General features: G+C 48.2%; 1 protein-coding gene across 2 annotated transcripts in view; it reads left to right on the forward strand.

The window, feature by feature from the left end:
- Exosc7 (exosome component 7) overlaps nt 1-11,052 on the forward strand; it is a 26,316-nt gene that overhangs the window by 13,102 nt on the left and 2,162 nt on the right. For both annotated transcript variants that reach the window (XM_005348158.2, XM_026778900.1), the window contains 4 exons: nt 3,383-3,548; nt 5,607-5,677; nt 7,629-7,752; nt 9,043-9,198. In XM_005348158.2, the coding sequence (XP_005348215.1) occupies nt 3,383-3,548; nt 5,607-5,677; nt 7,629-7,752; nt 9,043-9,198 (517 nt within the window). The remainder of the gene's footprint in view (nt 1-3,382; nt 3,549-5,606; nt 5,678-7,628; nt 7,753-9,042; nt 9,199-11,052) is intronic.

Consider the following 11,052-nt stretch of genomic DNA (forward strand, 5'->3'; position numbering starts at 1 on the left):
CTGCCTCTGCCTCCCGAGTGCTGGGATTAAAGGCGTGCGCCACCACCGCCCGGCTCGAGGATTTTTTTTTTTAAAGATAAGGTCTTGCCAGGAAGTGGTGGGGCACACCTTTGATCCAGCACTTGAGAGGCAGAGGCAGGCAGACCTCTGAGTTCAAGAACAGCCAGGGCTACACTGAGAAACCCTGTCTCGAAAAACCAGAAAAAAAGAAGAAAAGACAAGGTCTTACTGTGTGGCCCTGGTTGGTCTGGAAACCACTGGAAACCAGGCTGGCCTCAAATTCACAATCACTTGCCTCTACCTTCTTGAGTGCTGGTATTAAAGGTGTGTACCACCCTACTCCACTACCAGAGAATTAACATGCCTTTAGTCAGACCTGGGAAATGCCAGTGTCTCTCTTGTGGAATGTGTTGCTCATATTGTGTGGGCCCTTTGTTTGGGTGTGTGCCGTTGTTCCCTGGCTAGTACCTGTGAGGCATTTGGTTTTTAGTCACTGGAGATGGTCTCTGTCCCCCTTTTCTCTCAGCTCAACTGTTGCAGAGGGTATCTTGTGTGTTAGGAGCCCCAGTGATGGATAGAACCTTCATCTCTGCTCTGCCTGTCCTTCATTGCCAGAATGTAATCTGCCTTCACCCCCTTCATTTTTATTTTATGAGTATGCATCTTCCATGGAGACCAGAAGAGGTTGTCAGATCCCCTGAGACCGGAGTTACAGGTTTTTGTAAGCAGCTATGTGTGTGCTAGGAAAAGAACCTTCTGTTGTTTTTTTGTTGTTTGTTTGTTTTTGGAGATAGGGTTTCTCTCTATAGTCTCCGGTGTCCTAAAATTCTCAGTTTGTAGAAACATAGACCAGGTTAGCCTTGAACTTGGAGATTTGCCTGCCTCTGCCTTCTAAGTGCCAGGATTAAATGCATGTGTCACCATGCCTGGCTAAACCTGAGTCTTCTAGAAGAGCGGCCACTGCTCTTAACCATTGAACCATCTCCAGGCCTCCCTGGCTTTTCTGTGCTACCCAAAGCATGTGCTGTGTTTCCCATGCTGAACACTTAACTTCTCTCTCTCTCTCTCTCTCTCTCTCTCTCTCTCTCTTTCTCTCTCTTCCTGTTATCACCCTACAGCTAGGGGCCATGCAGATAGTACTGGGCCATGGTTGCAGAATCTCTAATCTTCCTCTCTACCTGATTGTGAACTATGCTAAAAGAATGAAATGTTCGAAAATAAAAGGTTGCTTAAAATGGGTAAAGTTTTCTTTAAGTTAGCTTAGTCCTAAAGAAACAGTGGGGCCTGGCTTTGTGGGCAGATGAGTATAGGCAGTTGAACTGGGGGAGCTGTGAACGGCTCCCGGGGCTGTAGATTACTGCTTTACCCAGGGGCTGGGAAGTTGGACATGTGCCTGCTGCATTCGGCAAACAAGCCCTGAGGACAAGCATCTCTGATTGGTTTATGCACATAGGGAACATAAAATTTGATATTGACTGCTTGGTGTTGAGATTAGAAACAGGATGGATGCTGCTGGCTTTGTAAAGGTGCCATCCTTGGTCTTGGCTGTTTCTCCTCAACAGAACTATTTTTCACTGCTGTAGCTGAGGTTGACAAGAAGTTTTGGAAATCACTACGTTGTTATAGCAGTGTAGAAGGAGCTGTGGGCAGGCCTGCTTTTCGTCCCACCCAGCTGCCGCTCTGCTAGCTTAGCCCCAGAAATAACAACACACAAATTGTATTCATTTAAACACTGTTTGGCCCATTAGCTCTAGTCTCTTACTGGCTAACTCTCATCTTTTGTTTTAATCTATATCTAATAATCTGTGTAGCACCATGAGGTGGTGGCTTACCAGGAAGATTCTAGTGTACATCTATCTTGGGCTGGAGCTTCATTGCGGCTGCCCCAGAGAGGAGAGACATGGCGTCTGCCTCACTTCCTCCCAGCATTCCATTCTGTCCACTCCACCCACCTAAAGGCTGGCCTATCAAATGGGCCAAGGCAGTTTCTTTAGTAACCAATGAAAGTAACTCCTCCATCATGGCAGCAGTGAAACTTCTCCATGTTTTTAAATTTGGCTACTGCTTGCTAATAGTAAAGGAAAGAGCAGGTAACCAAGTTCTGGGATTCTCTCTTAGACTGTATCACTAAGCAAGATTCCTTTCATCATTAAGTAGGTGTGTGGGCCCACATTGGGCCACCATGCTGGTGTTGCTTTCCCAGAGCCCTGCTTTCCTCTTGCTGCTTTGATAGCTACTTTCCTGGGGTCTGAAACTTCTTGGCCCTCCAGGAATAAGAGATATTTATCCACATATATCCCACTACCACCCCCACCCAACTTTCCCAGTCTCCAGTGCCCTGTGCTAGCGTGAGCTGATCCCTTCCAGCTGATTTCCAGGAGTCAGGAAACTTCTGCAGTTGACTTTGTCAAGTCTGCGCTGAAGCAGCTGCCCCTTACCTTTCCTATTACATGGTGAGTAATGTTTACTTACCTCACAGACTAATGGGCTGCTTTGTGTCGGTACAAGACTCTCAGAAAGTCCTATAATGCCTTTGAGTCGTGCCCAAGTGGTGCATGTGAACTCTTGTTGAGGTAACTGGGCGTAGTAAGTATCAAGAGTCCAAAAAGGAGTGTTTTCTCTCTTAAAAAATACCAGATGAGAGCCGGGCGATGGTGGCGCACGCCTTTAATCCCAGCACTCGGGAGGCAGAGGCAGGCGGATCTCTGTGAGTTCGAGACCAGCCTGGTCTACAGAGCTAGTTCCAGGACAGGCTCCAAAACCACAGAGAAACCCTGTCTCGAAAAAACAAAAAAAAAAACAAAAAAAAAAAATACCAGATGACGTCAAATACAGATACTTAACAGGCCAGTTGTGTTCTGCTTTTGTTCCTCTTCCTTCTCTGTCCTGCTGTCATATGTCCCTTCTAAGACGTACCAGAGGGTTTGACACTGATGCTACCCTGAAAGCCAGGGTGTGGAGGGTGAGAGACCACTCTGAGCCACACGTCACAGTCGTGAGACTTCCCAGCTCCACAGGCCAGCCTGAGATGAGTGTTCATTTTACTCTGAAGATAAGAGTTCATTACCAGCTGAGGTTGACATTACCCCAGTCTCTTCCTCCTTGGCTGAAGAAGGCCTCTGCCTGAAAGCCTGTCACCCACTGACGGGTACGGGGCCCAGTTCTGGGCTAGGTCACTGCACGTACCTGTAGGCCCAAGTAGCTAATACCTTCTCTCAACTCAGCAACGTCTTTTTTCTCTTTTGCCTTATGCAGGACAGGACAGCTCTCTGCCTTTTCCCCCTGGTGGTATTCTTTGTGCCGGCTCTTCAACCTTCCACGGAGAACAAGTTCCTTGTGTTGGTAGAGACTCACACAGCTTTTCTGTTGCTGTCTTGTGTAGTTCAGCCAATGCTACGCCGGAATTTGAAGGGCGAGGAGGTGATGACCTTGGCACGGAGATCGCTAACACCCTGTACCGGATATTCAACAACAAGAGTAGCATAGACCTGAGGTCCCTCTGCATCAGTCCTCAGGAGCACTGCTGGGTCCTCTACGTGGATGTGCTGGTGAGTCACCTGCTGTCCCCGCCCGGCACCACCCTTGGAGGACCTGCTGGCTGCTTTGCTCCTCGTGGGGAAGTGTTTTCAGCCTCCACCGCAGGATTATTTGGGAAGAGGTAGTCTCCCATAATCTTCTATTTACATTAGTAAGTGGTACAATAACACCATTCTATAATAACATTGTAGTCATAGCAGAGTTATATCTAGATTACTCATAGGAGTTATCAGGTAATTAAAAACAAGGATCTTCTGGAAGGCACCAGACATGCCAGAGTTTAGCAAGTTGGCACTTTGTGTGTAATGATAAAGTTAACCTCTGAGTAGACACTAGAGACCTAAAGAAGAAAGGAACCAGACTGTCGTCTCTGATAGTGGAAAAAAGAGACCTACAGAAGTAAAGACTTTGCCAGGCAGTGGTGGCCACACCTTTAACCCCAGCACTCACAAGACAGAGGCAGGTGGTCTCTGAGTTCCAGGATAACCTGGTCTACAGAGTGAATTTCAGGACAGCCAGGGCTACACAGAGAAACCCTGCCTTGAAAAAACAAAACCAAAAGAAGAAGGAGAAAAGAACTCAGCCAGTGTTAGTGCCTGTGCTTGGCCTCCCTGGGAGGACTGAGCCAGGATCTAGGCTTCACCTAGAAAGAAGGTTTTTCCAAGGGAGGCTGGAACATACAATAGGATTTGAATACCCTGTTCCTGTTTTTCTGACTAGGACATAGATAATCACCTGAAATCACTGCTGCTCGGCACTTTTAGGTTCCATGAATAGTAATAACAAGACTTGTTGGGGATTAGAAGCTGCTGTGCTGTATTGTCAGGAAGAACTGTGGGTTCCCCTTCAGTGTAGTCTGTTAGAACTCACCCAGGGCTTACGGGCAGGAGCTGACCCTTGGGAATGTATGCTGTGTGTTTTGCTCAAAAACCTGAGAAAGGGATCCAATTTTTTTTTTTTATTTTCGAGACAGGGTTTCTCCATAGCTTTTGGTTCCTGTCCTGGAACTAGCTCTTGTATACCAGGCTGGCCTTGAACTCACAGAGATCTGCCTGCCTCTGCCTCCCGAGTGCTGGGATTAAAGGTGTGTGCCACCACCGCCCAGCGAAAGGGATCTAATTTTTAATTCCAGAATTTTATTTTCATCTGGGTCTTAAGTATGTGGCCAGCAATGGGCATTTCTGTACAGCTGGATGTTGTTAAGGGTTTTTCTCGGGAGGGATGATATTGCACAAATACATAAATATCATGCCCGTCAAAACCAGAAAGAGATTCGTAACTTCTCCATCACTGTGAGGAGTCTGGCCGCCGGCTTTTTTCTCAGAACCTCGGACAGAGGCCTCTTGGGAGGGCAGATTTGCTGCTTCCCTGTGAGGTGTGCTCTGCTCTCACCTGTGAGAGTCTACCTGGGCGCTCATAATCCTGTATAACATGGAGTGGTACGGGTCTGAGCAGTGGGCATGTGTCTCGTTACTCACATGCTGGAGGAGTCCCTGCCCCATACATGCAGTGTCCTTTGTCAGTCATCCGATAGTGAAGGCCGAAGTGAGGCGGGCAGTGCAGCTGGGAGTCGTCTGGGGTGAGATCAAGTCAGCCACTACTGAGGTGCTGACCCTCCTGCTTGTGAGAACATTAGACCTTGCATGTGTGTCTGTGTAACTGCAGCTGTGGACTAGCAGCACCGTAGTTAGGGGGCATTCACTCTCATCATTGTTTGGGCTAGCCACGGAGAGTAGCCCACCTTCTTATTTTAGTTAATTGATTAATTTATGGGTTTTGTTGTGGTGGTTTGTTTTTTGTTTTGTTTGTTTTGAGACAGAGTCTCATTATGTAGTCCTGGCTATCCTGGGACTCACTTTGTAAACCAGGCTGGCCTCAAACTCACAGAGATCCCCCTGCCACTGCCTCCTGGGATTATAGATACGAACCGTCACACCTGGGTTCATGTCTTTTTTTTTTTTTTTTTTTTTTAATATGCCTTCAGCATGACCTAGGAATCTGTTTCTTAGCTGGGTTAATTCTTCATGATAATTAATGCTGACTTTTTCTTTCCTTTCTGTGCCTCTCAGCTGCTGGAATGTGGTGGGAATTTGTTTGATGCTATTTCCATTGCTGTGAAGGCTGCTCTCTTCAATACAAGGTGAGTCTCCCTAAAGATCAGTCCTGTGGGCCTGCGGAGAACTTACAAGGAATTGTACTGTCTAAAATGTTAAGCTCCAGGAAAGAGATTTTGTAAGCTAAAACTAAGTAAGATATGAATATTTTTGTTTATTTATTTATTTTTATTGATTTCATTGGTAAGCGTGTACCATGTAAACAGAGATGCATACACTGGCTTAGGTCCTCTGCCTGTTACAGGATGGGCCCTCAGAGTTGCCTTTCAGTTTTTCATGTCCCCCTCTGCCCATAGCACCTAGCACAGAGCAGGTGCTCACACATTCCTCGGGTGTGTCTGGATGTGCTAGGAGGGGAGCAACTTGGTTTGTGTTACGGACAATGGTTCCCCCCCTCCCCGTGGTTACCTTCATAGATAAGACTGAACACACATACACACACACACACACACACACACACACACACACACACACACGGAGCTAAGATTTGTGTTGACATTTCTTTATTATGTCTAAAGAGAGTCTGGCAGCTGAGGAAATGTGGGTGGGTGGGGTTCATTTCCTGAGGTATCCTGGGTAAAGTGATTGAGGCTGTCGGAGTAGCTGAGTTGGTAAAGGGCTGAGGAACCTTAGTTCAGTTCCCAGGGCACACACCTGTAATCCTGTGCTGGGAAGGCAGAGATGAGAGGATCTGTAGCAGTCCCAGCCAGCCTGGCTAGCGGAGTCAGCAAGCTTAGAGTTCTGATGAGAGACCCTGTCAGGAAGATAAGGTGAGATCAAGGAAGATACCTGAAGTCCTCTGACCTCTGCACATGTGTAAACTTGTGCACACTATCTGCACAAGCCCCTAGAAAGAGAAAACTTTGAGTGAGCGAGCAAATATATTTATTCTGGAACATGGTTTTTTAATGGTGAAAGTTGAACAACCTGAGTCTTATAACATGGAGATTAAAATACACACAGCAGCATCTTCAGAGGCTTGTTAACAAGGAAAAGCACTCATTAAGTGCAGCTTTCACATCCCGTTAGATGGTTGTTCTAGTTTGATTTTGGCTATTGTGTCTGGTATGTCTGGGAAGACCTCAAATGGTCACTGTTTTTAGATTTCAGTGCCCATGTTATGGACAGTGTAACACAGATTTTATACCCTTTCTGTTGTAAGTGTCAACTACAGGACAAGTAAAAACATAGACTTATGGAAGAGCTTGCAAGGTGGAGTTCTGATAAGATCAGGAGCTGTAGTACCCTCCACCCTCATGAGACTCTGTGTGCTAGAGCCCACCAGCAGAAACCAGCTCCTGGGCTTTGTCAAAAAAGGAAAGGAGCAAGGGGCTTGTCATCAGAAGCAGCTTAAAGTGGGATGAGTCTGCTTGACTAGCCGGTTCCCGTGGGTGCCAGGCATTGGGGAAGCTGTTTGCTGTGAGGGCGTCCTAGGAAAATTGATGCCAGCTTGTGAAGCCTAGGTACCCAGATACTGAACAGCTGTCAGTCTCACCCCCAAGCAACAAAGAGCAGTGACGCCATGATGCCCTTAGAGGATGGAAAGGCCTTTGTACATGGAGCTCTCTGAAAGAGCATTTGCCACTCAGCTGTCTTCCCCAACCCTTTGCCCCACTGTGTTGTCTTTCCATATACCTCCCCCCTTTCCCTCCCTCCTTTCCCTTCTTTCCTCCCCTCCCCATCCCCCCAGTGTGTGTGTGTGTGTGTGTGTGTGTGTGTGCGCACGTGTGTGCAGGCTTCTTTTTTGACATAGCAATCCCATTTCAAACGCTTGCTGTCCAGGTCAGATAGGATATTACTTAGTACTCTGGGCCCCTGACATGGAAGCTCTAGCCTTTGACAGGTGGTAAGGATGAAAACAAGATGGAATTAGTGAAACTCCTGCTTGTAAGATGGGAATTTCAACTCCTGTTCTCAAAAAAGGTTATGCTTCCTCCTTCCAGTAGATGAACATTTTAATTGTGCCTCTGTTTCCAGGATACCAAGGGTTCGCGTTCTGGAGGATGAAGAGGGGTCAAAGGACATCGAACTGTCTGACGATCCTTATGACTGCATGCGACTGAGTGTAGATAATGTCCCCTGTATCGTCACCCTGTGCAAGGTGTGAGCTTGTCTCTTAGCATTTTTGCCTTCTGTAGGGTGGTGGGCCTCCTCCAACCCTGGCCTGTTGAGATGCCTTCACAGGCTGAGAGGTTGTAGTTGTACAAACCATATAGATGTAGGTTTAACACAGATCTCATAATTCCATTCCATTAGAAGCATCATCTGAGGAGTCCCCAGAGAAGGCTGCTTCATCAGCAGTGGGGCTGCCACGCTCCCTCTGCAGACCCTGCACGGAATCTCACTGCTAACTCATTTTCCCTAACTCCTCTGCCCCAGAGTCCAAGGCAGCTGAATGCTGTAGATTCTCAAACAATATCCTCTGTGCACCCCGATGTCCACATACAGGAACTGGGGGCTTAGGGCCAGCCCTAGGTGTCACATGTCAGGTATGGTTCCCACAGAGCCCTGAGGTTTGCAGAGCCTGACATCTACCATAGCCTCAGGCCTGTGTTGGCTGGGCTTGTGACTGATTCCACAAGAGACTCGTTATGTAAAAACGAAACTGAGCCGGGTGTGGTGGCTCAAGTTTATTAATTCCGGGACTCAGTAGGTGGGGACCAGAGGACTACTACCAGCTTGAGACCACCCTAGCCTATATAACAAGTACCTGGTCAGGGCTGCACAGCAAGACCTTGTTCCAAAACAAAACAAAGCAAAAGCCAAGTTTCAGTCATTTGATTCCACTGAAAGTCCTTTGAGAACTGGGACTGTAAAGAAATGTTCACAGGGTGTTGGGACTGAACCTAGCTCTGGAGGGTGGCTCTCTGGATTCACTGTTGGAGTGAACAAGATGTAACATGGCCTCATATACGCATCTCTCACCTCTGTCCCCTGTTGGAAAGCCTCGTGGGCTCTGTCCTGATGCCTGTGTTCCCACCTCCCTTGTTTCCATTTTGTCTTTTTATTATGTTATTTGCACAATGGACCACATTAACAGCTAACAATGTTCCAGCAATTTTTAGATGGGCAGAATTTAAAGTAAGATCTGGAATGAGCCATGCATGTACAGTCTTTGTAGACTTTGTGTCAGGGGACTCTGGGATCTCTGATGTAGCATTCACATGTGTTTTGGTTCTGTTTGTTTGTTTTGTCCGTTTTTTTGGGTTTTGATTTTTCGAGACAGGGTTTCTCTGTGTAGTCCTGGCTATCCTGGGACTCACCTTGTAGACTAGGCTGGCCTCGAAGTCACAGAGATCCGCCTGCCTCTGCCTCCCAAGTGCTGGGACTAAAGGCATGCGCCACCACCACCTGGCGCTTACGTGTGTTCTAAGAAGCCCTGATCTTGCAGATTGGCTGTCGGCATGTGGTAGATGCCACACTTCAAGAGGAAGCCTGCTCCTTGGCCAGCTTGCTAGTGTCAGTGACCAGCAGGGGAGTCGTGACATGCTTGAGGAAAGTGGGCAAGGGAAGCCTGGACCCTGAGAGCATCTTTGAAATGATGGAGGTAAGGCCATGATGCTGGGCAAGCCCGGCTAGGGGAGCTTGCTGCTTCCCACTCTTCATTTTCCAGTGTCTTCCCCGTTCACACCCAGGACCCCAGCCTGGACCTGGGAGAGCAGAGGGCCCTGCCAGTAACTGTTTTATCTTCAGCAAGTCTCTCCTCTAATCCCTAGTGGCTGCATTTTGGTCTGAGAATATTGACATTGACCATGTAAAGAATCAACATAATTATCACAAGATGAGGAACTGAATTCCTGTCCCTTCCAAAAAGAGTGTAGATGAGAACAGCCCTAAGGAGTGACCTCTCTCAGGTTCTCCACAGCCTGGAGGTGTTGGGGAAAGCTAGCAAACGTCAGGTGCGACGCTCTGGGGATGGGTGAGAAGATGGCTCAATGAGGACCTGAGTTCAGATCCCCAGCACCCTCGTCAGCTGGGCAGAGCGGTGTGTGCCTGTAATCTTAGTCCTGGGAGGCAGAGACAGGTAGATCTGGGGGCTCATTGGCCAGCTCCACCTTCAGTGAGAGGCCCCATCTCAGAAACTAAGGGGAAGAGCGATGCTGACCTCTGGCCTCCACATGAAAGGACATACCGGGCAGTGTGCCTTGTCCCAGGCGTAACCCATCCCAGGCTGTCTCTGAGGAGCAAAGGATTTTCTAAAGACCTGCATGCCACAACTCCAGGCATTTGGGCTCAGGAGTAGTATACACAGAGCACTTGTCTTTTGATATTAAAGCAAACAAAACATGATGTGACGTTTACAGTTAGTGTAAGCAAACACCAGTACAAGGAGGGAATCCACCTTGTGAAAGAGCTGAGAATATTCCTCCCACAGAGACAGTGTGGCGTGCCGGGGCTTTCCCTTCAGGCCTTGCTCTCAACTGTGTTCAGTTATCATAGTTTATTCTTTACACAAGGCCTCCTGTGGGGGGACACTCTATGCTGTGCTCCATCCATAGCTCATAGCTTTCTTACACAGGCTTCTGCATCCAGGGGTCCCCCAGGCTGTGCGTGCCAGCTCAGGGCAACAGGTGTCTCCTCCAGGGTGGGAAGGATGACTGCCTGAGCTGCTCTGAGGATATGAAGGGCCAGGGGAGAGCTGGTGTGTCCACGCCTGACATGTTGTCTGTGCCCGTCAGCTCTTGTTCTCTGCTCTTCTCAGCAGCCTGGGTTCGGGTTTCTCTACATGCTGTTAGGACCCCCCTCCCTCCAAAGGAACCCTTTAGACAAGAGGAGCTCACACCTTTCCTTAGAGAGGGCTCACTTCGTCTGGATGTTTTAAACAATAGCAAAGATTTATTGTGCACTGCATGCCAGGACTGTCCTTAGTGTTCTTCCCGATCTGTTACCCTTCACAGTTCATACTGTTTGAGATGAAGAACCTGAGGCATATGAAGGACAAGCAGATCTCTCTGGAGTGCTATAGCTGTGCCTCCAGGACTGTCAGCCTGTCTTTGCCATGAGCTTAGGGCCAGGGCTTCAAGGTGGTTGGGAAGTTAGCTCCATCAGTGAGCTGAGCATAGGTTTCCCTGACTGGGAGTGAGGCCTGCAAACTTGGCTCAGGGAGCCGTTGGCTGTGACTGTTCTGACTGCCCGGAGGTTCAGTGGGAACCTCTGAGGCCTCTGCTCTCCACCCCTGTTGTCCTTGCCCCCACCTCTGCTCATCTTTCTCCCACCTTCACTTGCATGAGTAATCAGACCTCCTGTTTCACAGAATTGGATATCCTTCTAGTTTGTGTTTGCATGTTGTGTGGGCACACATGTGGGGAGGTGCTTGTGCACATACGTGTGCATTCACGTGGCGACCAGAGATTGACAAAGGAGTCCTCAGCCATTCTCCACCTGTCTCTATGAATTCTCA

Source organism: Microtus ochrogaster, chromosome 5 (assembly GCF_000317375.1).
Source record: "Microtus ochrogaster isolate Prairie Vole_2 chromosome 5, MicOch1.0, whole genome shotgun sequence".
NCBI classification, from domain to species: domain Eukaryota; kingdom Metazoa; phylum Chordata; class Mammalia; order Rodentia; family Cricetidae; genus Microtus; species Microtus ochrogaster.